The sequence below is a fragment of the Loxodonta africana genome, chromosome 10 (genome assembly GCF_030014295.1).
Source record: "Loxodonta africana isolate mLoxAfr1 chromosome 10, mLoxAfr1.hap2, whole genome shotgun sequence".
Lineage (NCBI taxonomy): Eukaryota > Metazoa > Chordata > Mammalia > Proboscidea > Elephantidae > Loxodonta > Loxodonta africana.
Window position 1 is genome coordinate 106722087 of NC_087351.1, and position 27378 is coordinate 106749464.

Below are 27378 nucleotides of genomic sequence, written 5' to 3' on the forward strand. Positions count from 1 at the left end.
CCCGTATATAAAATGACGTAGTATTTTTGTATAACCTATACGTATCCTCCCATATACTTTAAATCATCTCTAGATTACTTATAGTACCTAATACAATGCAAATGCTATGTAAATAATTGTTATACTGTATTGTTTAAGGAATAATGGCAAGAAAAAAGTCTGTACATGTTCAGTACAGATGCAACCATTATAGGCCTAACTGTACACGTCAGCAACAACGTAACTTTTTTTTTCTTAATATCTTCAACCCGTGCTTGATTGAATCCGTGGATGTGGAACCCGCTGATACGGAGGGCCGACTGTATATGCCATTGGTCATTTACTTTTGTTGGTCTGCCTTACAGCAAAATGTTTGACATTGAGCTCTGTCCTCTACCATTTTCAATGGAAGAGATGTTTGGCTTTATTAGTTGTCGGTTCACAGGATACCCCTCCTCTGTGCAGGAGCAAGCTTTACTATGGCTTCATGTAAGTAAATGATTCTTTTCATCATTTTGGGCAATGCAGGCAGTCCTTGGGTTACAAACATTCAACTTATGTACAACCCATAGTTACAAACCAACCCCCGTAAAGCCTATTATATTAAAAATTTGAGGTACATGCAATGGTCCGTAGTAACAAATGGGCGCTACTTTGTGACGTCCACCAAAACATTATTATTATTATTACTGTATTGTTATGTTAAAGATGTTTTAGTGTAACTGGAAGTGTTAATGTTTCTGATGCAGAGAAAGGTACACTGTGTACTATATACTAAGACAAACATTTGACTGACTTTAGACATGAACTGTACCTAACTGTTCTGACTTACATACAAATTGACTTAAAGACAGGTTTAGGAACGGAACTCCTTAGTAATCTGGGGACTATATGTAGATCTTAGCTTTAGATCCCAGGGTAGGGGACAGGGACTTATTGCAGAGAATCAGTAAATACATGTGTTTGCCAAGAACTCTTTGCAAACTAATATATGCATAGATAGATGACTATACTTAGAATAGATGTAGCTATAGTTGTCGTTAACAAAACCCAAGTTTATGCAATAGCATTACTGAATTCGTAGTAGCTTTTTTCCTTATGTATGTTTCCATCAGTGGATGCTAAATAGCTGTCTTGTGGGATTCTGGTAAATTGTTGTCTGATAAATGTCTGGGAGCTACTGATTAAGGGAATAGTTCATGCTGTTCCCTCAGCCTGGAATGACTTTCTCTTCTGTCTCCATTTGTAAAGTCCAAGTTATCCTTTTAAAGTGCAACTCAAAAATTATTTCCTCTCTGAAGCTTTTAGCTACTTTACGCCCCCATCTTTCCATCAGAATTCATTATTCCTTCTTGCAACATCCATACATGTTCTCTTGTGAATTGTGCTCTATTTCTGTCTTATATTACAGTTAGTTTTTGTCTTTCTCTCCCTAATTACAAACCTTGAGTGCAGAGCCATGTCTTGTTCATCTTTGAATTTACAGCTCCCTTCACCCTCTCCTCCCAGCACCTGGCACATACCATGCATTTAATGGATGTCCAGTAAAAGTTTGTTGAGTTGAATACGTGACAAAGCTTGGACAATTTCAGAAAATGAGGATAGACTGAATGTTTTGATGACCTGTGAGGGCAAATACATTTCTGGGAGCTCATGAAAGGATGTAATACCATAAGCTCTTCGAGTTGTGGAGATGCCTTTCTGGGTTCTAAACTAGGGAACCAATATTTTTCACAACTCGCAAAGAGTAAAGGGGCCAGTAAAAAAAAAAGTTGCCTTTGGGGCCCAGAATTTTAACTTTCTATCCCTCACAATAAATATCAGTGAGATAATTTCTTATTTTAGGAAAAGCCAATACTTCTACAGATGGCTAGATGGTGGCTCAGTTACTGAGTATCGGAAGGGGTTAAAAATGAAGTGGTTTTTAAGCTGTGCCATTGGGGGGGTGAGTAGCAGTGCTGTAGACCTCTGCTCCCACGAGACCCAGAGCAGTTACAGTTAACAGGCTGTACAGATGGAACTTCACACACTTTGGCTTGAAGACAGGGTGCCGCAGTTGAAAGTTTTAAACCACTACTCCAGTTTGTTCCGTATGGGGAATAGAGTGGAAAATATAGTGGAGAGAGTTGATTCATTTATTCATTGTAGACACATTTATAGAGTTCCTGTGTGCCTGGCACTGTGATAGGCATGGGGTAAAAGGAATAAAAAATGGTCCTTTCCTCGTACTTTCTTTCTTTAAGAAGCTCGGTGGGAGGGATAGGAGTAGATAATTAAATATAATAAAAAATGATAATTGCTCTAATAAACATATGTACAAAGTTGAAGAAAGCAGAGAAGAAGGATAGATTAATTCTGTCTGAAAGAAGGAGGCATCTGTTTCCAAAAAAATTCCTTACAGATAAGGTGACTTGGTCTGTGCTCAGAAGGATACCTGAGATTGCTCCAGAAGGCAGGATCATATGAGGTGTTCTCATCAATGAAGAGGGTAGATCAGAGAGGGGATGGATGGGGATAGGGTGATTGTTTGCAGGTTATCAATAGTCCAGGAGAAAGATGATGATGACCTAAGGCAGTAGCAGTAGGTGTGGAGAGGAGAGAAGGTCAAGAGATACTTTTAATAGAACATGGCGACCTAATTGGATGTGGAAGGTGGGGAATGATAACTTTCACTGATAACTTTGATTTTCTTAGTAGGAAAAATTAAGCATGATGGGGCTGATATTCAGAACGTATAAGGCAAAATGTCCTTGTGTTCAATAGTTTGCTTTGGAAAAAATGTTAAATGTAGTTTTGTTGAGCTTGAAATTTTATGTATTTTGGGGTGGATTTATGCCTTTTTTTCCCCAGGTGTTGTCGGAGTTAGACATCATGGTTCCACTTCAGCTACTAATAAGTATGTTTTCTGATGGAGTTAATTCTGTCAAAGAACTGGCAAATCAAAGAAAATCAAGAGTCAATGAATTGGCAGGGAACCTTGCAGCTCGAAGGGTAATTATTGCCGCAACTGTTTTTGTCTTGTTTGTTAAGATTTTGAAAACCCTTGTCAGTTATACTGGGTCTGAAGCTGGCCTCATAGTAAACTTCTTTGAACATTCTTTCTCATTCCATCTCACTCTATTAATCTTTAAATCACATGCAGTGATAGAAAACATTTATCTAAGATATGTTTTTTTTTTTAAGATATGTTTGGTACAATCTATGTTGAGCTTTCATTTTCCTTTGAATTTCTCTCCTTTGAATTGCCCCTGCTAGCTGTCTCTCACCATGGATGAAGGAACAGGAGAAGCTTTTTTGGTATTACATTTTGTTGTTTCCTGGTAAATAAGAATTATTCACCAGCCACTAGGCAGACCAATGCTTCATTTTGGGGATACAGGGAGTGGATTTTTTTTTTTTTTAATTGAGTTTTGGGAAGACATGATCAACTGGTGGTAACTGTGAGTAACGCTGTGACTATGAACCACTGAGCTAACTTTTTTTGACTGCTTTGTACGCTTATGGATGAGAAAAGCCAGTATAATCTCGTCTGAAGTATATGAAAGGTGCTGTAAAATTTCAGTGACTTTTTCTGTGAAAGACCAGCAGCGTTATAGGGTTTCAGCAGAGGTACTGGCATCCTCAGACTATGATGGAGAGATTTGGAGATCTGGACTCTTCTTTGCTGGTTGCCCAGAACTGTTCTCGGCTCTCTCCTTGACAAGCCTCTCTCCATAAACATTTCTCTGGCGTATACCACAGACTTCTAGTCATTCCGCTTTATGTCTAGTGGCTGGAAAATGTAGCATGATCATGGGATCATAGTTTGTATTCAGTGTTTTTTTTTTTTTTTTTTAAATCATTACTTTTTTTTCTCATCCTCCTGTTAGGATCCAGCTGCCAAACATTTATTATTTTATTTCTTTCTTCCATAACCTTTAATATTACATTCCTTTGTGTGGTACTTTATGCTGTGCAGTGTTTTCACAATGAACGATATCGTTTGATTCTCATGGAATTGTGTGAGGCAGTCAGGGAGGAAATCATTATCCTCATTTTATAACTAACTACTTGACCTGAGGCTCCGAAAAGTGAAGTGACTTGCTGTGGTAACACTATCCATACCCAGGTATTCCGATTCTTAGGGGGATGCTCTTCCTCGTTACCTTAGAATTACTACTCAGGGACCTTCCTGGTTAGTAGCCAGGTCTTGAAGAGAGAAAATATGATTTCGGAGTGATATACAGATATGTCAGTCAGGGTCCTGCTGCAGAATTGATCTCAGATGGTCCAAATGAAGAGCTTTTACTAGAGATGCTGCTTATAGAGTTATGGGAGAGGTTCAGGGAGCAGGTAAAGATTAGTGAGGCACCCAGAGTCCTGTAACAATATACGTGTGTGTGTATATAATTGTTGTTGTTAGGTGCTGTTGAGTTGGTTTTTGACTTACAGTGACTCCATGACAGAGTAGAGCTGCCTTATAGGGTTTTCTAGGCTGTAATCTTTATGGGAGGAGCCCTGATGGTGCAGTGGGTAAGTGCTCAGTTGCTACTCTAAAGGTTGGTGGAACTGAAAGGTCGGCAGTTTGAACCCACAGCGGGAGAAAGATGTGGCAGTCTGCTTCTGCAAAGATTTACAGCCTTGGAAACCCTATGGGGCAGTTCTGTTCTGTCCCACAGGGTCACTATGAGTTGGAATTGACTTGATGGCAGTGGGAATCTTTACCTAGCAGGCTGTCACCTCTTTCTCCAGTGCAGCCATTGAGTGGATTCAAACTGCCAAACTCTTCGATTAGTAGCTGAGCGCTTAGCCGGGGCTCTTTATATATACATATGTATGTATATTAATAGGTATATATTATATTACACCGCTAGGCAGAGATGGATTAACCAGTAAGCAAGGTAGGCACAGGCTTCATTGTGTTTACTTAGTAATCTGTAGTACACAACTTCACCACATCAAAAATGTGGTGAATTGTGTGAGAGACTGACTTGATTCGTAAACTTAAAGCACAAAAAAAAAAAAAAAAAGTGTGGTGAAACTGTGCACTACAGATTAGTGAAGTAAGCACAAGTAAGCCCGTGCATACCTTATTGGGTAATCTGTCCTTGCCTTTAGGACTGGAGGGACAAGGGAAAGAATTTCTGGAGCTCAGTGGGAGCTGAAGCTATAGGAGAAGAGCTGGCTAGGGGAGTTGGAGTGATGGAGATGCTGCCAGTGACGTAGCGCCAAAGCAGGCAGGTGTGGGGAGAAATATTCCTACCCCTCCCTCCTCCCATTTTGGATCTTTTGCTGGTGCCTCCCATCTACCGAATCCAGCTGGAAGCCAGTCAGCATGGGAGCCAGGAGAGACAGCATCTTGGAGCACAGAGCAGGGCAGAGGAGGGCAGTTAGGGTCTTGGATGGGGCTTGGGTGGGCAAATGGAAGATAAACGGTACAGTAGGCTTGATATAGATTAAGTTTTCCCAGGATAGTTTAATAATTAGAATCCCCAGAGGTTATTCTTATTTAACCAGCCATGTCAATCTGAGATTCTGTGCTATGGTTCTAAAAATTATCTTGCAGTATTTTACTTTTGTAAGTTCTCATTTTTGGGGTATGGTTTTTAGTAGATTCGGACAGTTTAATTTGAAATGTTTGATGGGATGAAAAATGTAATGGCAAATACAGCTGACTTAGTTCTTTAGAGTGCTGATATTTCATACCCATGACAATTAGTCAGAAAATTTGGTTGGTAGTATTACTTATTTTTATATTTTGAGAGGCTCCATTGTATTTGGACATACTAACGCCATTGCATAAGGAAGGAAATCATTGTGACAGCTGGAAATACCTTCCACAGAGTCTTCAAATATTTTATGCAGTCATTTGAGCTTTTGCAAGTTCGTTTATATGTGTCCATGTTCTTTCTTCTAGGTGAGTGTTGCCTCTGATCCTGGTCGACGAGTTCAGCACAATATGCTGAGTCCATTTCATAGTCCTTTCCAGAGCCCATTTCGAAGTCCTATACGTAGTCCATTTCGTAGCCCTTTTAAGAATTTTGGACACCCAGGAGGAAGGACTATTGACTTTGATTGTGAAGATGATGAAATGAACCTGAATTGTTTCATCCTCATGTTTGATCTTCTCCTGAAGCAGGTAGCTGAAACATGAGCTTCATTTAGTTCTGAGGTGAAGGACGAGGGAAAACACTGTATAGTGATTCTTTCTGTATGTTGGGCATCTGTACATTTACTGAAATGATGCAGCATTACTTAAAACATCTTGCAAACTCCTTTGAGAATTTCCTAAAGAGTCTGAAAAATACTTGTATGAGTATCTGCAATGATGTTGACATATGACAATGGACTTGAATTTAGAAAACCCTTCTGTCATTAGAAGCGATTTGGTTGAATACCTTGGGTGAATAAATGGGATAATTCTGTTGTTGGGAAGAGCCAGATACAGCTCTATTGTGATGAGGCCAATTTTATTGTATGTTATAAATTGATTTTTGAAGGCAACTTTTACGGAGAAGTTAAAAATGCTTTGGTCAGGAGAATATTCCTAATGTTTAGTTTGAAAGAATTTCAAGCTTACAGAAAAAATTGCAAGAATAGTATGAAAAATTCCCAAACGCCCCTCTCCAGAGTCTTTAGATGTTACATATTACCACATTTACTTCTCTTTCTCTACATGTGTATTTATGTATAATTTTTTATGAACCATTAGCGAGTAAATTGCAGACATGCCCCTTTATCACTAAACATTTTAGTGTGTACTTTCTGAAACATAAGGATATTCTGTCGCATAACCATGTAGCTATCAAAATCCTGAAATTAACATTGTTATAAACTATTGTATATTATTTAAATTATAGAAATTATTTATTTTAACTGATCTTTAAAAAAAATTTTTTTTTTAATAATAATAACTTTACCTTTATAGCAAAAAACAAAACAAAACAAAAAAAACAAAAACTTGTTTTGATCCAAGAGACAATCCAGGATCACTTTTGCAATGGTTCATCCTCTCTTTAGTCTTCTTTAATCTGGAGCCATTCATCACTCATTTTTTTTTTTTTTTTGTCTCTCACGTCCTTGACATTTTCGAAGAGTGCAGTCCAGTTATTTTGTAGAGTGCACCTCAGTTTTTAAACTGACGTTTCCTTATGACTTGATTTGGCTCGTATGTTGTTGGCGGGAATACCCCAGAAGTGATGCTAAGCTCGTTTCAGTGCATCACACCAGGAGACACATGTTGTCAATTTGCTTCTGCTGCTTGGTTAACTTTGGTCACCTACTTAAGGAGATTTCTGCCAGGTTTCTCCACTATAAAGTCACTGTTTTCCTCTTTGATTTAGTGAGTTGTGAGGAGATTTTTAAGACTATGAAACTTGCTGTTTCTCATCACATTCAGCCACTAGTTTTAGCATTTGTGGATAATTCATGCCTAAATCAATTGTTATTATCATGGTTGCCAAATGATAATTTTCTAATTCCATCATTTCTTCTGAATTTATTGGATGGCTTTCTCCTGAAGATGGAGATTTTCCCTTTATCTCATCTATGTGGCGTAGTGGTTAAGTGCTACGGCTGCTAACCAAAGGGTCGGCAGTTCGAATCTGCCAGGCACTCCTTGGAAACTCTATGGGGCAGTTCTACTCTGTCCTATAGGGTTGCTATGAGTCGGAATCGACTCGACGGCACTGGGTTTTTCTCATCTATGTATGTATTTATTTACCTACTTACATCAGCATGCACTCATGGATTCTCATTTTATTCAATGAGTTATAATCTGTTACTATGATTATTTATTTTGACACTCATATTGTCCCATATTTGCCCAGTGGGAGCCTCTTCAGGTTGGTTCCTGTGTTATTTTGACATGTCCTCATCATTCTTTGAGTACTTTCTTAGTTTTTGGCATGACAAAATGTTCCAGCGTCATTTTATATTTTCCTAGCTCCAGCCTTGGAATCAGCCATTTCTCCAAGGATCCTTGCTTCCTTTTAGCACATACTGGTATTTAGGAACCAAGATCTGAGCAGTAGGTGAGGAGCGGCATTTTTAAGATGTGTAAGATCTCACAAAGCAATGAGTTTAAAGATAACTTTTAAATCTCCTACATGATTTAAAAAATAATTCTCAATATTTTATCTTATGTTCATATGCTTTTTAGATGAATTCATAGAAAGCAGTGTATAGTCATGATCTAGAATCCTGTATTGCCTTTAAATAATTTAACATTGCCATCAGTTAGTGAAAATTATCCCCAAGTAGTGTGTCAGTGAAATATTGGATAAAAGGACCAAATTTCTTTTTTGTTTTTTTTCTTTTTGGCCTTCTTTTGGATGTCTTTCAGATGGAGTTACAAGACGATGGGATCACAATGGGTTTAGAGCACAGCTTGTCAAAAGACATTATTTCCGTTATAAACAATGTCTTCCAAGCCCCCTGGGGGGGCTCCCACAGCTGCCAGAAGGACGAAAAAGCACTCGAGTGTAACTTATGTCAGTCTAGTATTCTCTGCTATCAGCTTGCTTGTGAGCTCCTGGAGAGACTAGCTCCCAAAGAAGAAAGCCGGCTGGTGGTAAGCAGTTGAAGAAATGAGATGACCCATGTATAATGGTAATAAAGACTGCACTAGCTTCTGTAATGAAGTTTTCTTCCAGTATAATCTTATGCTCCGCGCTGGGTTATACGTGAGACTGTGTTAAAGAAAGTTTTCCTGCTACTTCCACCAACTCAGGCTTCTGGAAAGGGATGTGAGATGGAACTAAATTATACAGAATTCTATTAAGTTGCTTGAATTAGGGTTGTCGTTCCTCCATTCATGTGATTTTCATGAATAGAAGCATTACTGGTATTCTTGAGAGAACTTTTATTACAAAGTTCTATTACCAAGTATAAATAACAGAAAATACTATAAAATATAAATATTAAATATTAAGTAAATAGATTGTATATGGACACTGAGAATTCCTGGGTAACCTCAGTTTGTAAAACCAATTGAATTCCTCAGCAATCAATAAAATCTTCATTCTTTTTTCCGGTTGCTTTTATTTCCTGCTTTCCAAGAAAATGGTCTAAACAGGGAACAGCTAATATATGTTATACATTAGCTACTCCATACATTCACTGTTCCCCATTTAGTCTATTTTCTGTCTAAGACACACACATCACCAAAATACCCTCATGTCGTCATAAGTAGATGAATCTAAATTATTCGAGCTGGTGGTTGCCATCTTCTCTTTTTCTTCCTCTTCTCCTCGTTTGTTTAAAGTTGTAAGTGACTTCTTTTTTTTCACTTTACATACATGCAGTAAAGTGTTTCTTCAGGTTTTTAAGTACCTTCAGCCTATTTGACTCATCATTCTTACCCATCTCACTATAACATCCCTGTAGTATGGTCTTTTAAACATAGCCATTGGGCTCTTACTATAAAACAGTTACAATAATAGATAATGAGAAAATAGAAATTAAAGTCAAGAAACTTAATGTCTAATCAGGAAGACATTTCAATAAATGCGAGAGAGTGTGATGAGCATTATGATAGAGGTATGAACAAGGTAGCTGGAGGAGTTACAGGGACGGGGCAATTATAAGACTAGCTTAGGGGTGAGATAGGGATCCGAAAGGTCTTCCTGGAAGAGGGGACACCCGAGTTTATGCATGAAGAAAGAGTGGGAGTTAATGAAATGAAGACAGTAGGGGAGAGGACTTTTCAGAATACAATGTGCTTAAACAATATAGAGGAAAGAAGGGAATGATACATTCGTGAAGCGGCAAGTAGTTCACTATTGCTAGAGTAGGAAGAAGGATGAAAAGTAGTGAAAGCTGAGTCTGGAAAGATAGGCTCAGTTTTACATTCATCTTTATTAAGGACTCTGTCTTGCCAAACTAGGAAGTTTGGTTTTTGTCTTGGATACAATGGAGAATTACTGAAGAATTTTAATCAGGGAAGAGACACAATTCCATGATTTTGAGAAATTCATTCTTCCAGTGGGGGCTCTAGATCAGAAGATTTGGACGCTGGAGCCAGGAACGTAATCAGAAGGCTAATAAGAGTAACCCAGAAAGGCAAAGATCGGAGCCTGAACTAAAGCAATGCAGGTGGTGATGAAGAGAAAGGCCTGAAAGATATCTAGGGGAGAGGATCAACAGCACTTGGTGTCTAGCTGGTGTTTAGTTAGGGAAATGTTTAGGACAAATTCATGTTTTCTGGCTTGGGAGCTAATAATGAAGATTGCCACAGTAATAAAACAAACAAGCGAAAAAAACCCAAGCCCATTGCCGTGGAGTCAATCCTGACTCATAGCAACCCTCTAGGACAGAGGAGAACTGCCCCCATAGGGTTTCCAAGGCTGTAAATCTGTATGGAAAAAGACTGCCACATCTTTCTTCCATGGAGTGGCTGATGGTTTCAAATCAAACCACCGACATTTTGGTTAGCAGCTGAGTCCTTAACCACTGTACCACCAGGGCTCCGCTACAGTTATAAACCAAAAAACCCAAATCTGTTGCCGTTGAGTCAATTCCTAGTCATTGCGACCCTACAGGACAGAGTAGAACTGCCCCATAGTGTTTCCAAGGAGCACCTGGTGGATTTGAACTGCCGACCTTTCCGTTAGCAGCCGATCTCTTAACTACTGCACCACCAGGGCTCCAAAATATGTACCTGCCTCCCTGGTGGGGAATTGAACCCCAGTCTCCCGTGTGACTGGAGGGGATACTCACCACTATACTAATGAAGACATGCAAGGAATAAACCAAAAAACCAAACCCAGTGTTGTCGAGTTGATTCTGACTCATAGTGACCCTATAGGACAGAGTAAAACTGCCCCATAGAGTTTCCAAGGAGCACCTGGTGGATTCAAACTGCTGACCCTTTGGTTAGCAGCTGTAGCACTTAACCACTACGCCACCAGGGTTCCCATGCAAGGAATAAAATAGGAGGAGTAATTTGTTGGTGGGAGTGGGCTATGGTGCCTTTTAGGTATCCAAGTGGAGATTCTGTACACCATTGGCTATATGGATCTGGCTCTTAAGGGTAAGGTCAGAGTGAGCTTTAAGTCTGGACTCATCCGTATGTTGTGGTAGGTGAAGGCACGTGTGGATTTCAGCAAATGAAAGAATGTACAGAGTGAGAAGGGAAGAGAGCCGAGGCTAGAATTCTGGGAAGCACCAACTCTTAAGAGGGAAAAAAGGGAGAAGACAAGAAACAAGCTGAGAAAAGGCCAGAGATGCAAGAGAAAAACTGAGGGAAAGCACTACTCAGAAACCTAGGTAGGAGAAAGTTGAGAAAAGGAAAGACCAACTAGTCATGCCAAATTTTGAAAAGAGGAAAAAGAGAAGACTGAGAAGCATCCAGTATATTCTGAAATTAAGAGATCCTTGGTGACCTTGGTGATGGTAGTATTCACAGACTGAGGACAAATTTTACAGTAGCTTGAGGTATGAGAACAGAATCAGCTGAAGAAGTGGATACATGAAATACAGACTTCTCATTCAAGAAGGGAAGGAGAGGGCAACGAGTATAGAAGGGGATGTATTGAGGCTCCCTTTATCCTGCCACTGGCAGGCTTCTATATTGTGTCAGGTTTGACAACATTGTCTCATGAAACAAGGAAGAATAAGGATAAATGTGGAGAAACCGAGCCACCAAAACAATTCTCCATGTGCATAATGCCTTTGACGTTTGTCCTGTGCTTAAAGTAAAAATTTCAAGGTGAAGCTAAAGGACAGACTTTTCCTCTCTGGAAGATTTAAGGGAGAGATACCATCAATAAAAGAGGACCATGTCTAGAACACTTGAGCTCTTTAGTTCTCCTCCTGGGACAAGTGGAGATCAAGAGCGTGGGGAGAGGACATGAGGGTGGGCTGGTGGGAGGCTTAGACAAGTATGCAAGACACATAACACCAGTCCTTGCCGCCTCGGAGGACAAAAGCCAGGAACACGAGTTACAGGGTGTAGATAGAAGAGCAAGCAACTTTTCATCCTATCAAATAGTACGAACACTCAGTCTTTCATTTGACTCGGTGTCTTGTTTTTGGGTGAACTAGGAACAGAGGGCCAGGCCTTGGCAAAGCAGTGTAGTTGGCAAAGAAGTTTTCAGAGCCCTCCCAGCCACTGTTTTAGCGCTCATTTCTTTCTTCCTGGGCCCTTCTTGTATCCCACCAATCTTTGCTTCCTCCTTGCTTTTAGCTGACCGTCAAGTAATTCTTGAAAAAATATTTACTAGTGAAGGTGTTATCTAAAAGAGTATAAATTTAAAAGAGAATATTTAAAGATGGGCTCTCAAAGAATAAAGCTAAAATAGGAGGATAACTAGAGATGGATATTTTCAATGGTAGCCACACCTAGCTCTCTTCAACTATAACACACTATAGCAATTTCTTGATTCTGATAATTTGACTTCACTAGACAACCAGTATTTGGATCTTGATACATTGCTATAAACTCCTTATTGCTCCCTCCTAATTAAGAACTTTTATTTAATAAAATGGACCTGGATGGGAGTCACGTGGTAGACAGGGATATTGATCATGGGATAACAGCAGAGATGGGGAGCAAGCTTAAGAAGATTTGATAATGTTTTTGATGTTTCTCCATATTTATTTCAGGTGAATGAAAATGTTTCAGTAACAACTGATACAAATTTCCTTAAACCGTTGTGGAAATAAGTTCAAGTCTTTTCTGAGTACTCCTCTGCCTTTGCCTCAGCACAGGGCCTGGGACCCAGCTGGCACTCAATCCTTGTTGAACTAGGCTGAACCATTCTTTATATCCCTAAAGGACTGCTTATCTGGCTGCTTGTCATCTTTGTTTCAGGAGCCTACAGACAGCCTTGAGGATAGCCTCCTTTCTTCCAGACCAGAGTTTGTTGTAGGCCCTGAAGGCGAGGAGGAGGACAATCCAGCAGCCAAGCATGGGGAGAACCCAGGCAACCGCACTGAGCCCAGTGAACATGCTGGTAGGTGAACCTGGCTGAACTGGGGAGCGGGTGGTGTGTATACCCCAGTTTGGCCAGGCCGAACGCCTAAGCCGTGGTTTCTTAGATTAGTTTTGACTTGGGGAAGTCCAGACTCTGTTTCCTTAGTGCACACACGTGCAGATGAACCATTTCCTACCAGATTATCAGGTGAAGAGCTCCATTTGTGTTTCCACTGGAACGTAGTTGACTGAATGTCTTTCCGACGGCAGGGAGCTTGTTATCTGTAAAAATCCATCGTGTTAGTGTAGAAAGCATCACCTCCCCTACTGGAAATGTGTCATGTTCTCTGTGGAGAGGTACCTGTGAACCATGTCTGAGTGGCTGACGCAGAAGGTGCTGACAATCTTGACAGTCACTCAGGGTGGTTTGGCCAAAGCAGAGTGCTTTAGGATAGAGGCGGGGACACTTGTACTGATGCCCCTTCTGTGCTCTGGGGGCTTTGCTGGGATCCTGAGAAGGCTCTTGGTGCGAGAGTAGCTGCGCAGGTTGTGCAGTAAGGCTGGTTGGCCTGCTTTATAGCTGGGAGGAGGATTGCCTGTTTCTGATTTGTTAAAGGCTCTGTGTGGGAGACTTGGGGGTAGCAAGATGGTGGACTGGCCTAAGAATCATACTGACGGCAGTGAGGAGCCAGCTAAAACCTGGGCGAAAAAGAGCCCCTTCCACTGAAACTGGGCTCTTCTACAGAAGAAAATATGATTAGACAGTCTCTAGATTCCTCTTGGGACAGTTGCCAGGTTGCAAAAATGGATAATAAATCCTAAATTCAGTTATGGCTATTAAAGAGAATTCAGGTACCCATGACAGATACACTTCCTTCAAAAGAAGAGAAAAGCAAGAGTCTTCTCATGTTTCTGGGCATTAAGGTGGGAAAACCATGAGAAAATCCTGTACACCTCACACTGCTGCCATGGGCCAGCAGTGTGGCAAACAAAGGAAGCAGCCACAGTGCTGCTTTGCCAGTCCTCAGAGAGTCATCAAATATCGTTATCTGGGTAGCTCGCTCGACTAATAACACCTGCCGAGATCAAGTACACTCAGCAAGCTTTCTTGAGCCTGAATTCTCAATAAAGCAAAACTAAACTCTAAGCAAGGGCACACCTTCTGGTTTGTTATTACCCAGAATGGCAGTTCTCATCAAGGTAGAAGTCTCATTTTAATAAACTATAATTTAATGTGAAAAAATAATTGACAAGAATTTGATTACTGCATTTTCTAATATCTTTTCCTTCACTTAGACACAAACCCAAGTTAACATAGACATTAAACATGATTTGTGAAAAAAGAAAGAATTTTGGAAATTCAGGATATGACCCTCCTGCCCCTGGGAAAGCCTGATTTGTAGATCTGAACTGTGGCACCCTGGGAATTTGCCCTGGATCGGAGCATATTTGGGGAGCTTCCATTCTCCTGCACCCGCTATCCTGAACTGTGGTGTGGCTGAGTCTTGGAAGCCGATTCCACAGAACCGGAGTTGGGAAGCATGGGCTTTCCGTTTTTTATTCCTTAAGTGAACAGCAAACATTATTGTCTGTTTTGTGAGGTTCTTTGCAGCTGCTAGGGTGACTTATCCAGACTATGGCAACTACATCATTGCTAGAAAGTTCTTGGTTAGAACTAACTGCTTCTGCTCTCCCAAATGGGTCATATTAGTGGCCTGCTGAGTATGAATATCTTGGCTCACACTATTGAAAATCATTGAAACTTAGGATTTGAAGGAACAGCCAAGATTATCTGCTTCACTGATTTTCAAGGTGTGCTTCCTGGAGTGGTAAGGTTCTGTGCTGTTTTCTTTGAAACTTCCCTTAATGGGGTTGGCAGTTGGTTGAAAGACATGGGCAGATGATAAAGACCCAGGCTCCCTGCTTCAACCAGAGAGCTCTGCCTTGTTTCTGTTTCATATGTTGGCGTTCTAAGGAACATTTTCTTCAAACAAAGTATTCCAGAGAAAAGAAGTTTGAAATCTGCTGGGCCTGTTCAGCCTTCTCACTTTGCACAGATGGGTTAAATGACTTGCCCATGGTGATGTCGCTAGTATTCCTTCTTTATATGTGCTTTATACTTAACAGGCTTCCAAAAATGCATCGGAATCATCTGAGAAGTTTAAACAAACACAAAAATTAGCTTCTTTCCCCGTCCCTCCGCTTTTAATGCAGTACATCTGAGATGGAGGCCTGGGATTGGAAATCCAAATATTGCACAGTTAGTGGCAGGGCTGGGACTATAACCCAGAATTGCTGAGAACTAACGAACTTGATTACACACTGCAGCTGCTGACCCACAGAGAGGCCCGGGCCCAGGACTGGATTTAGGCATTGATGCCTAAGGAACCAGGGACTTCACTCACGATACAGTAACCTGCCTGCTTTATAAGCACATATACTTCTCACACTTAAGACAGCGCACAAATCAACTAACCGCCATGTTTGTTTGTATTTAACATTTTAGTTGAACAATGGTTAGAATTAAACCGTTCATTTTTTAATAAATTACTCTTTTCCTTGCTTAATTGCTTTAAATGCCACTTATTTAAACATTTTCTTTATTCATCTCCCCCAAAACTACTGCAGGCCCCTGTCCCAGTTTCTGGCCTGTTTTTCTTCTCTTACTCTCTGCCATCACAGATTATAAATTGTCTCCTCAGGGAAGCCCCCATGAGCCTTGCCTCCAAGACCACCTTCCCTGCTGCTCTGTCTCCTGCTCTGCCTTCAGGCAGTGACCTCCGACTCCCCTGTCATGGAAGGAAGAGGTGCTCTACCTACCCATGTTCGGTGATTTCCCCTGTTTTCTGGAGTCTTCCTTATTTCTGCATTTTGTGACCTGGCCCCCTGTTTCTTAAAGCAGTCAGATATGTCCTCCATCAAAAATATTTTTTAAAAACAACAGAGTTGAATGCTAATCACAAGCACATAAAATACCTTAGCGTGGAAGAGCCCCGATGAACAATTTAGTATCTAGGGAGAGATACTATGGTCTCTGAGCATAGAAACTGCCAAAACTTATAATAGTGGTTTTTACACCCTTCCCACTGGTTTCTAAGTCTAGGTAACTTGTGAAGCCTTTTCTCTAGCATGTCTTGTGTAAAATATACTCCTACCCCTCACTCAAGGGACAAAGGTTTTAGAGACCCTCACAAGAAGAGAGAACCAGGAGTACCTGTTCTGATCTGAGTATGCTCAGTTTCTTCAAAACTCTCTGCTTTTGTGGCAGTCCATGGGATAATACATCTTTGGATGCTAATATATTATGTACACGTCTCTTTAATACTTGCTTATCTCCCTTTCAGTTAGAAAGGCACAACAGACCTAGCAGCCCAGAGGAGCACAGATCTGGGCTGAGGTAGCCCAGGGAGCCAGGGACAGTTGAATACAGGTGGACTACATGGTGAAAAGCTGAACCTTGAGAATCCTAAATTAGAAGGTGCCTTGGACTCTCACTGTAGAAAGGATATATACTAACTTGAAGAGCAAAATAAAAAACATCACACAAAAACTTTTAATGCAGTCTACATTTTTACTCCCCTGGGTTTTACAAGCTGGATCAGTTCATGGTGGGGAAAAGAAGTTACGCTAACCTTTGTGTAATCATCTCTTCACAGCAATAAAGAACGATACTGAAAGAAAATTTTGCTACCAACAACTTCCAGTAACTTTGAGACTAATATATACCATTTTCCAGGTACATTTTCTGAAATATTTGAATATTTGGTTTGGTAGCATTGCTGTTTTAAATAACTCAATAACTATGTGGTTCTTTGCATAGGAAATGGCTAAGTTTGAAGAGCCAGACATTCTTTTTAATATGCTCAATTGTCTGAAGATTCTCTGTCTACACGGAGAGTGTTTATACATTGCCAAAAAAGACCATCCTCAATTTTTAGCCTACATTCAGGATCATATGTTGATTGCAAGGTATGTCTAACAATTTACTTAGTTTGTTTTTAACTTAGGCTATAGTTATGAAAATTAAAAATGTTACTTAGTAGCTCATTTGGGTTATATTTCTTAGCCAGGACAGCCTAACTGCCTATGAGAGCTACATTTATTTTTTTTACTTAGCCTAATTTTTAAGTATGTCAATAAAAGGAATAGTAATTTTCATTTAATAGATACTGTAGAAAAATCCTCACAACTGGACCAGTCAGCAACATCCTGATAAACAGAGAAAAGATTGACGTTATCGAGGATTTTACTTCAATGCACAATCAACATCCAGAGAAGCAACAGTCAAGAAATCAGACGACATACTACATTGGGCAAATCTACTGCAAAAGACATCTTCAAAGTGTTAAAAAGCAAAGATGTTACTTTGAGGACCAAGGTGTGTATGATCCAAGCCATGGTGTTTTCAGTTGCTTCCTATGCATGTGAAAGTTGGATGATGAATAAGGAAGACCGAAGAATAGATGCCTTTGAATTATGGTGTTGGGAAAGAATATTGAATATATCATGGACTGCCAAAAGAACGAACAAATCTGACTTGGAAGAAGTACAGCCAGAATGGTCATTAGAAGCAAGGATGATAAGACTTCATTTCACATACCCTGGACATGTTATCAGGAGGGACCAGTCCCTGGAGAAGGAAGTAGATGGTCATCAAAAGAGAGGAAGACCCTCAATGAGATGGATTGACACAGTGGCTACAACAGTGGACTCAAACATAGCAATGATTGTGAGGATGGCACAGGACTGGGCAGTGTTTCGTTCTGTTGTACATAGGGTCGCTATGAATCAGAACCAACTCAACAGCATCTAACAACAACAACCGATACTGTAGAAATAGAATGATAAAATAAGGATTATTTTATACCTTTCAGCTGTCAAGTGGCTTAAGAATATAGCATTCCCTGGAAAAATGCCAACAGATACTAATATTTACCAAGTGTCGTTTAGTAAGGACTTACTCAATTTCTTACTTGAAATGGAGCTACTAGTAGATATCTAAACTTTCTCCATATATTGTTTGATATGTTTTAGAGAGTGCCGAGGCATTTTTGAAAATAGTAATAAAATATAGTACTGATTTATACAGTATTTTTCTTCCTGAGTGCCTTAAAATAATTGTTAGGATCTTCCTGGAAGTGTTGTTGGGTGCTGGCGAGGTGATTCCTACTTGTAGTGACCCCATGTGCCAGAGCAGAACTGCCCCATAGGGTTTTCTAGGCTGTAATCTTTATGGGAACAGATCGCCAGGTCTTACTTCCACAGAGCTGCTGGGTGGGTTGGAACCACCAGCCTTTCGGTTAGCAGCTGAGCGCTTAACCATTGTGCCATTTGCACTCCTTAGTTGTTAGGTGCTGTTGAGTCAATTTCGACTCATAGTGACCCCATGTGACAGAGTAGAACTGCCCCATGGCGTTTCTCAGCTGTAATCTTTGGGGGAACAGCTCTCCAGGTCTTTCACCTGAGCCACCAAGGCTCCTTTCCTGGAAGTAAGTTAGAAGAATATTATCCTCACTTTATATGTAAGAGAATGAGGCAAAAAGAAAGGAAAAGATTGGTTCTGGATAACTTGGTCACATAACCAGGTTGAGGCTGTATCTGTCTTTACTCATTTTTTTTTTTTTCCATTCATTCAATAAGTATTATTGAGTGCTCACTGTATATGTCATTATTCTAGGCACTTCAGGAGTTTGCATCTCGTTTGGGAGGGGGTGAATTCTATCCTTACAGAAGGAGACCATTGACAGTGTTGAATTTATTTGAGACCTTGGTGGCATAGTGGTTAAGTGCTGTGGCTGCTAACCAAAAAGGTCAGGAGTTCAAATCTACTAGCCACTTCTTGGAAACCCTATGGGGCAGCTCTACCCTGTCCTGTAGGGTTGCTGTGGTTGGAATCAACTCAACAGCAACGAGTTTGTTTGTTTGTTTTTCCCATGGTCTCAGAAAACAGAAATGATTAAGAAATGCCTCCACCCTTTTGTGTTCTGGGAAATGGTTTACCAAAGAAGCACCCTTCGTCCCACAGATGCCCCCATTGCTTGCCTGTGACAGGGCCAGACACAGACCTGCCAAATCCCCATTCTTTGCCTCACAAATGATTAGCTTAACTGTTTTGTACACATTGAACAATTAATTAAGATTGTCTCCTTTTCCCAGGTAACTATGGCCCACCCTCCAGTCTGAGTCAGCATATGAACTCCCTTTAAAAGCCTCTCCTGAGAATGGGCTGGCCTCAGGGTAAAACATTCTCTGATTTACCCTCAGGCACACACTTTCATCCTACTTCCCCAGAACCAGTTCTTTCTAGCCTTGTTGAGGAAGACCCTCAGCAAGGTGGATTGACACAGTGGCTGCAACAATGAGCTCAAGCATAACGATTATAAGGATGGCTCAGGACCGGGCAATGTTTCGTTCTGTTGTGCATAGGGTCGGTGTGAGTCGGAACTGACTCGATGGCACCTAACAACAACATAAAAGAAAAAAAGGACCCCTGGGGCAGAGTAGTCAGCTACTAACCGAAAGGTTGGCAGCTCAAATATACCAACTGTTCTGCAGGAGAAAGATGTGGCAGTCTTCTTCTGTAAAGATTACAGCCTTGGAAACCCTATGGGGGCAGTTCTACTCTGTCCTATAGGGTGTCTGTGAGTCAGAATCAATTCGATGGCAATGGGTTTGGTTTTTTGGTTTATAAAAGAAAAACCCATTTTGCCCAACTCTTTAGACATTTACAGATCTTTTATTCAGAATAGATTCTCCCTATTGCAATAGTTTCCCCTCTTCCCTTTGCAATAGCCATCCCCGATTCCCGCTTGCAGTAATCCTTTGGAATAAAGTCTCTCCTTACTGAGTCTAGATTTGTTTTTTATTTGGTGCTATATAATTTATTATTCAAACTGGTAGACTTTTGAAAGGGAAGTGGAGGTGGTCTTCATAATTACCCCAAAGCAAGTATAAACTGGACTGTCTTGGATAAACTAAGATACATGGATGTGTAGATATGTCACTGTCAATCCAAGGAATATGTTATAAATTACTATTGCATAATCATTCTGGAAGAACGAGTAGGGAAGGGCTCAGCAGACTATACCATTCAAATGGGACAATTACAATAAGGTAGAATTTTGATAGGTAGAGATTCACAATGGATGGACATTTTGGAGAGCAGGAATGTCAAGAGCAAATGGCAGATTTGGAAAGAAAGGGGAAGAAATGGCAGGGCATACGTAGGTGATACCAAGGTTTTATTTTTTCATTTTTTTTTCAAAGTTTTGTTTTTTAGTGCACAGCATAGTTTTAGGGGAGTAATGGAAAATAAGGATGGAGAAATAGTTTGGGAACCAAGCGTGAAGGACCCTGAAGTAGGGACGTTATTTAATGGTGTTTGGGGATCTAGGCTCCATTGTTTAGATGTTTGGTGTTCAGAGATGGGAGAAAATTTGCACATGGTCATACAGCTGATTAATGGCAGGGTTGGAGTTAGATCCATATCTGTCTGATGTCCACCCCTCAGATTAAGCATAATGTTTTGAAAATTGCTCCTTTTGCTCCAGTAAGTCTTCTAGTAGAAACAAGCAGCTCTGGTGACTTGAACATCAATATGCTACCTGTGAGCTAGAGGCAGCGTGTGTCACTCCTCTGGTCTCTTAGCAATGCAGTGTGAGGTTTTGGAAGTCACAACTAGTTTGATTCTGATATTAACTCTGGAGCCAAATCCAAACCAAACCAAACCAAACCAGCCTACCAACCAACACAAAATGGTGTAGTTTAAATAATTGAATAAAAAAAATTGAAGCCAATAATATGTTATTACTAAAAATACATATTCAGAATTATTCTGGTAATGATTGAAAGGAAGGCAGCTTAAACTGGCAAAGGTGAATTTTTGTACAGTAGTGGCCTGGTTTTAGGAATGGCTCATAGCCACAAGATGTCATCATGGAAGCCTGTCTTTCTCTTTCTCCACTCCCCCCTCCCCCCCCCAGCTTTTCCCCTTTTCTCCCTATTACTCAGCTCTACTTCCATCTGTGTTGGCTTCTTCTCAGGCAGGCTGCTGCTGTGAGGTGGGAAAGAGGGTCATTGGCAGCTCTAGGCCACCATGGCCTTTCCTTTCTGAGATTTCAGAAGGAGAGAGAATCTTTCTCTGTCAGTGTCCCTGGGAAGAGGACTCTGGTATTCCCATGGTTACTATATGGTTACCATAGTCTATTGGACTGTTCACTCTAATCAAGGGAGTAGAGTTCTTTGGCCATCCTGGGATTTGTGTTCACCCTTATGTTAAAGGTGGGGGATCTTGATTGGCCGCCTTGCCTGTTGGAGGAGAGGCTGTTCTTAATTTAAAAAAAAAGGTGTTTTATGACCAGGATAAGGGGAACAGGTTGCTGTGCAGGCAGAACGAACAAAACTCCCCTAATGTCCGCTATTGGGGAGTAAAAACAATCACTTATCACCCCATCATCCTAACATACCTAATGTCGATTTTATGTATTATTCAAGTCACTGTTCATTTATGTAGCTGAATTTAAAATATTCAACATTTGATTTATATTTTCTAAAGTATATGTTAAATGGTTTGTGTTGTGACATAAAAGTAATTTCTTAAGAAAAAAATGCATTAACAGGACAGCGTATAGAAAAAGTTTTTCAGAGCATCATAGCCTTATGGATAAGTGTGATTTCACCAAATACATTCCTATCAGCTACTGCTAACTACAAAAAAACAGTTTCCATAAATTAAGATAATAGGTTTTTTTTTCTTTTTTTGGAAAGGTCATCATGACTGTAACCAACCACTTTTGCTTCTTCTTGATTCCTAGCCTGTGGAGGGTCATCAAATCTGAGTTCTCCCAGCTATCTTCGGTGGCAGTTCCTCTTCTTCTCCATGCTTTGTCACTTCCTCATGGTGCTGACATCTTCTGGACAATCATAAATGGCAACTTCAACAGCAAAGACTGGAAGATGAGGTTTGAAGCAGGTACCTCTATTCACTTACAAATTCTCCCTGGATTTCAAGGCAAACAGCGTCCAGGCATGACATCTATTTTTGGCCCTCCTTTTTCCTCCCTTCCTTTTAAAGCCATTCTCTTGCTTTCCATGTTCTTTGGGATTCTACTTAGCTTAACTTCCCCTACAATATTTTGCAGAGTGGTCCTTGGGTAAGGTGACCATGATAAGGTTTGCCCAGGGTAGTCCAGTTTATATAACTGAGCCCTGGTGGTGCAGTGGTTAAGCACCAGTCGCTCTGTGGGGGAAAGATGTGGCAGTCTGCTTCCGTAAAGATTTACAGCTTTGAAAACCCTGTGGGGCAGTTCTGCTCTGTCCTACAGAGAGTCACTATGAGTCAGAATCCACAGAACAGCACAATGAGTTTACAAGTTAGTCCGGTTTATGCCTCTTACCAGGTGTCTTAGAGTTCTAGAGAAACAGAATCAGTGAGGTATATGTAGATATGTCACTGATAAATATATGTCAGTGATATATGTATATTTGTGTGTGTGTGTATATATATGGACTGATTTACTTCAAATAATTGGTGTACGTGATTGTGGGGGGCTGCAAGTCCAAGATCCATAGGTCAAGTGACAGACTGACTTGCAGGCGTGTGTCCCAAAATCCACAGGTCGTGTGATGAGAAGAGTGAAGAGTAAGAGTGTTCTGGCAAAATGTCTGTTTGTAGTCTGGAGGCAGGATACACTCTAGGGAAACTCCCTTTTTTCTCTTAAGGTCTTCAAGTGATCGATTGAGGCCCACCCACGTTATGGAAGGAAATCTGCTTGTGGCCACTTGCTTAGTCATATGTAATTATAACAGCAGTTAAACTAGTGTTTGACCAAGCAACGGAGCACCATAGCCTAACCAAGTTGACACATAATATTAACCATCACACCACGTGTAGATAGATACTAATTGTGCCCGTATTCACTCTAGAATGGGTCCCAGCTTGGATGATAAATTATGTGGTCAGTCTATTAGGTTACCTGCATCTGAGTAGCTGAGAATGTGTTAAAAAGTGCAGATTATTGGGCCCCACCCCAGAATACTAAATTAGAATCTCTAGGGATGAAGCAAAGGTAAGGTAACTCACTAAAGTTTGAGAAGCTATGCTATATGCCCTTGCCTTTGGGGCATCTGGGACCAAGTCTGGACCAGTGATGGGCATAATTTCTTGGTGCATAGAATGGCAAGTCCTCAGAGGAACTTGGTAAGGAAGGAACCTGGATGTGTTCTCTTAGCCTCACATCTGCTGGTTTCACTGTCATTCCCATTCTTGGGGGGGAGGGGGGCGGGGGGCAGATAGCATGGTTGACATGTCACAGTGTGGCTTATCAGAACAGTTTCATATATTTTAGGGTCTTAATGGTTTGGCAAAAAAATAACGTCAGGTAAATTAACAAATTATACTTTAGAGTTCAATTCCCTGATACCTGGCCACCTCAAAGAATCCTTGCTTTTTAATGCCCACGTGCATTCCAGGGGCTAGTTTACTTATAGCACATGATATTGTAAGGAATTAGAGTGAAATTTTCTACCAAAAATATATGTGGTTTTAGCAACACTTTATAGGTATTTAAATTCTCAAACATACCTACCATTGTGAGGATGGCTCAGGACTGGGCAAGGTTTCGTTCTGTTGTACATTGGGTTGCTGTGAGCTGAAGCCAACTTGATGGCATCTAACAACAACAGCACTCTAGTTCTTTCATTCCAGTTCAAGGATTAAATCATTGCCTGAATACAGTCCTATTTATGTTATTTTTCTACTTAAAAACCTTTAATGGGTTTTCAATACCTAGAGAATAAAGCTCAGACTCCTTAAACTGACATTTGAAGCTCTCCATGAACGAATCCCAAGTGTTTATGGCCTTGTTTCCTACTCCTCTTTGTACACCTGCCATTGCTGCTTTCCCATTGATTCCTCCTTCGCCTCAGGCAAGCCTGAGTCTCTTCCCTTCAAGGCTTGTTCAGGTGCCACCTGCATCTGATCCTCCTTCACATGCTGCCATTGATTTCCACCTTCTCAATCCCCTTGGTAGAAAGTTGTTTCTCTATCCCCTGATCTCCCACAGCTTTTATTTCTACCTCTTGAGAGGCATTTGTGTCTTTCTATATTACATTTCAGTTATAGTTCTGCCTATCGTATCTTTCTTGGTTAATTGACTTTTTGAAGTCAAGACCTGTGGGTAATTCATCTTTTCATTTAATTTTATCTCCTCACAAGTGCCTAGGGTAGTGTTTTGAGTGCTTAATATGTTTTTTTTAAATTAAGTTGAGTTGGCAAATTTACTGAATAAACACTACGTGTACTAGACACTATGGAGGAAGTAAAAGGACGTACGAGAGCAGATTCCTGCTCTCATGAGCCTCCTAACTTAATTGATGAGATCAAATATAAACATGTAAGAAGCTAAGAAACTAGAAAAGGTATAAATATAATTCAAGAGCACGGATCAAGATATGACATATAGCTGTACATGTACACAGATGCCATGTGTCAATGAGTGTTATTTTTATAGGAGTTCATAGGATGGAAAGGTCACTCTAGGAGGTTAGAGAGGACTTTACAGAATAGTTAGAATTTCAGCAGTGGATTCAAGGATGCTGGAATGTCAATAGGCAGAGAAGAGTAGAAAGAATGCCCTAGCTTCTGGAACAGCTTAAGCAGAGAACTGAAACAACCTTATTCACCTGGCAATTCAAATGGTAGTTCATTTATATGATAGCACATGATGTTGTAGGGAATTATCTCTGTGTTATCTGCTCTATTATACCGCTTAACAAGTAAGGATGGTGAGACTTCATCTCACGTACTTTGGACATGTTATCAGGAGGGACCAGTCCTTGGGGAAGGACATCATGCTTCATAAAGTAGAAAAAAAAAACACCAAAAAAAGTAAAGTAGAGGGTCAGCGAAAAAGAGGAAGCCCCTCAATGAGATGGATTGACACAGTGGCTGTAACAGTAGGCTCCGCATAGCAACGATTGTGAGGATGGAGAAGGACTGGGCTGTGTTTTGTTCTGTTGTATGTAGGGTCACTGTGAGTTGGAACTGACTCCATGGCACCTAGCAACAACAACAAAAGCAACAATATAACTTTTTATAAAGCTATGCTTTTAGAGTGGCTGGAATAATTTAAAATCTAAATTTTCAGAATAATTATAGACCTGTCAAATAAGGGTACATCTATTTCATAGGTATTTCAGAAGAAATATTTCTGTAGCCCCAGGAAGCATCTGTTTGTTTCTATCATTTCATATCGTGACACTGAGAGTGGGTTAGGGGGCCCAGAACCAAGAGCCAGGTCTGGTGGGCACCTCCCACTTCCCTCAGTGGTCTGAAGAGCTTCTACGGCATGGCTGCAACAAAGGAGCACAGAGGCATTTTGAGTAGTTTGAAAGTTACAGTCAGAGGGAAAGACCTTTTTAAAAAAAGGACAACTCAGAGCTAAATCAAGGCTGCCTGGTGGAAAAGCAACTGCACTGGATAGAAACCACCCCCTTTGGTATTTAAAATCACCATGCAGGGTGTTCAGTTCTCAGACTGTCTAAATAAATGTAACTTTTTTTCTTGGGTCCTCTGCCCTTTATATTGCAGTGGAGAAAGTGGCTGTAATTTGTAGATTTCTGGACATTCACTCAGTGACCAAAAACCACCTGCTGAAGTACTCGCTGGCGCATGCCTTCTGCTGCTTCTTGACGGCTGTGGAGGACGTCAACCCGGCAGTGGCCACCAGAGCCGGTCTCTTGCTGGACACCATAAAGAGGCCGGCATTGCAGGTGACATCCCTCAGATGTGTGCTGTCTGCTCTGCGGATGGTCTGTGTCAGCACTGTTAAATTATTGAGTTACTTGTCACATGAACACATCCAATGATGATGATAATGGAAATTTTTATGTGGGAAAAATGTGCCCAGAACCACACATTATTAACAGATCTCATTTTTATCTGTTGACACTTTCTTTGCAGTCTAGCCATATGCCATATCACCCTTATACAGATGTAATTATTGTATAACTTTTTGGGAAGCAGATTTTTAAACGAGATTGGCTTTTTTTATACCACTTAGCTGACTCCTGGGCTTCCAGGCTCTGTCAGTAGAGGCTAACTGCTAAGAGAATTCAGATGAATTATACTATTAGTCAAAGCAAAGCATGAGAAGGTGAACATGCCCTGACAATGAAACACCACAGATTTAAGCTGAGGAGACATGAGATATGAGACCTGGAGAAGTTGTGTATTTATTTCGTTTGGCCTTTGTGTTTTGTAGTTGAAGAAACCAAGTCTCAGAGAGATGATATGACTTATCAAAAGCCACGGGGTGAAGGAGTGGGAGCACCAAGAATAGAGTCTAGGTCTCCAAAGTCCTGATCTGCTATTCTTCACATTGAAACCTGACTTATTATTATATTGTTAATATTATTAGATAATAATTGTGGTAAAAGCTTAACATTTGTTAAATAGGTACTGTGTTCCCAGAGGGAGCCCTGGTGGCCCAGTAGTTAAGTGACACGGCTGCTAACCAAAAGGTTGGCAGTTCGAATCCACCAGCCGCTCGCTCCTTGAAAACCCTATGGGACAATTCTACTCTGTCCAATAGGGTTGCCGTGGGCTGGCATCAACTCAACGGCAATGGGTTTTATGTTCCCAGGGCAGCGTATTAAAAATGTGCCAGCATGCATTATTGCATTTAATCCTCTCAGTAACCTTTTGTGTGTTCCTATTTTATAGATAGAGAAGCTGAGGCTTAGAGAGTTGAAGTAATTTTTTTTCAGGATCACACAGCTAGTAAATGGCAGAGTAAACTCAGGCCTACCTCATAATAATGTATTCTTTTTTTGCTTCATAATAATTTGTTTTTATTTTGGTAAAAATAATATAACAAAGTATTTTCCAATTCAACCATTTTTACATGTACAATTCACTGGCACTGTTAAGGTTCATTCTATGTGTAACCATCACCACTATCATTTTCCAAATTATTCTGCCATCATTAACAGAAACTCCGTGCTCCCTAAGCAATGACTTCCCTTTCCCCCTCCTTCCTACCCCTCGTAATCACTAATAAACTTTGGTCTGTCTGTGTGTATTTGCCTATGTCATGTAAGTGGGATCATGCAATATTTGTCTTTCGTGACTGACTTATTTCACGCAACATAATGTTTTTAAGGTTCATCCATGTTGTAGCATGTGTCAGGACTTCATTTCTCTTCATTCCTGGCTGAGTAATAATCCATTGTACGGAGATACCACATTTTGTTTATTCATCTGTTGATGGACTCTTCGATTGTTTCCACCCTTTGGCTATGGTGAATAGTGCCGCAATGAACATTGCTTTACAGGTTTCTGTTAGTATTCTTGCTTTCCATTGGAATTTCTGGGTCATGTGGCAGTTCTGTCTTTAATTTCAGAGGAACTGCCGAACTATTTTCCGCAGTGGCTATACCATTGCGTTCCCACCAGCAATGGATGATGGTTTCAATTTCTCCACGTCCTTATTCCGTTATTCTGA

The 27378-nt window shown here is 40.5% G+C and overlaps 1 protein-coding gene across 3 annotated transcripts in view; it reads left to right on the top strand.

The window, feature by feature from the left end:
- The window catches only part of UNC79 (unc-79 homolog, NALCN channel complex subunit), a 202209-nt gene that overhangs the window by 78906 nt on the left and 95925 nt on the right, over positions 1–27378 (top strand). For all 3 annotated transcript variants that reach the window (XM_064292905.1, XM_064292906.1, XM_064292907.1), the window contains exons 13-21: positions 345–468; positions 2830–2970; positions 5876–6097; positions 8303–8530; positions 12773–12914; positions 16531–16610; positions 16695–16843; positions 21688–21845; positions 25464–25645. In XM_064292905.1, the coding sequence (XP_064148975.1) occupies positions 345–468; positions 2830–2970; positions 5876–6097; positions 8303–8530; positions 12773–12914; positions 16531–16610; positions 16695–16843; positions 21688–21845; positions 25464–25645 (1426 nt within the window). The remainder of the gene's footprint in view (positions 1–344; positions 469–2829; positions 2971–5875; positions 6098–8302; positions 8531–12772; positions 12915–16530; positions 16611–16694; positions 16844–21687; positions 21846–25463; positions 25646–27378) is intronic.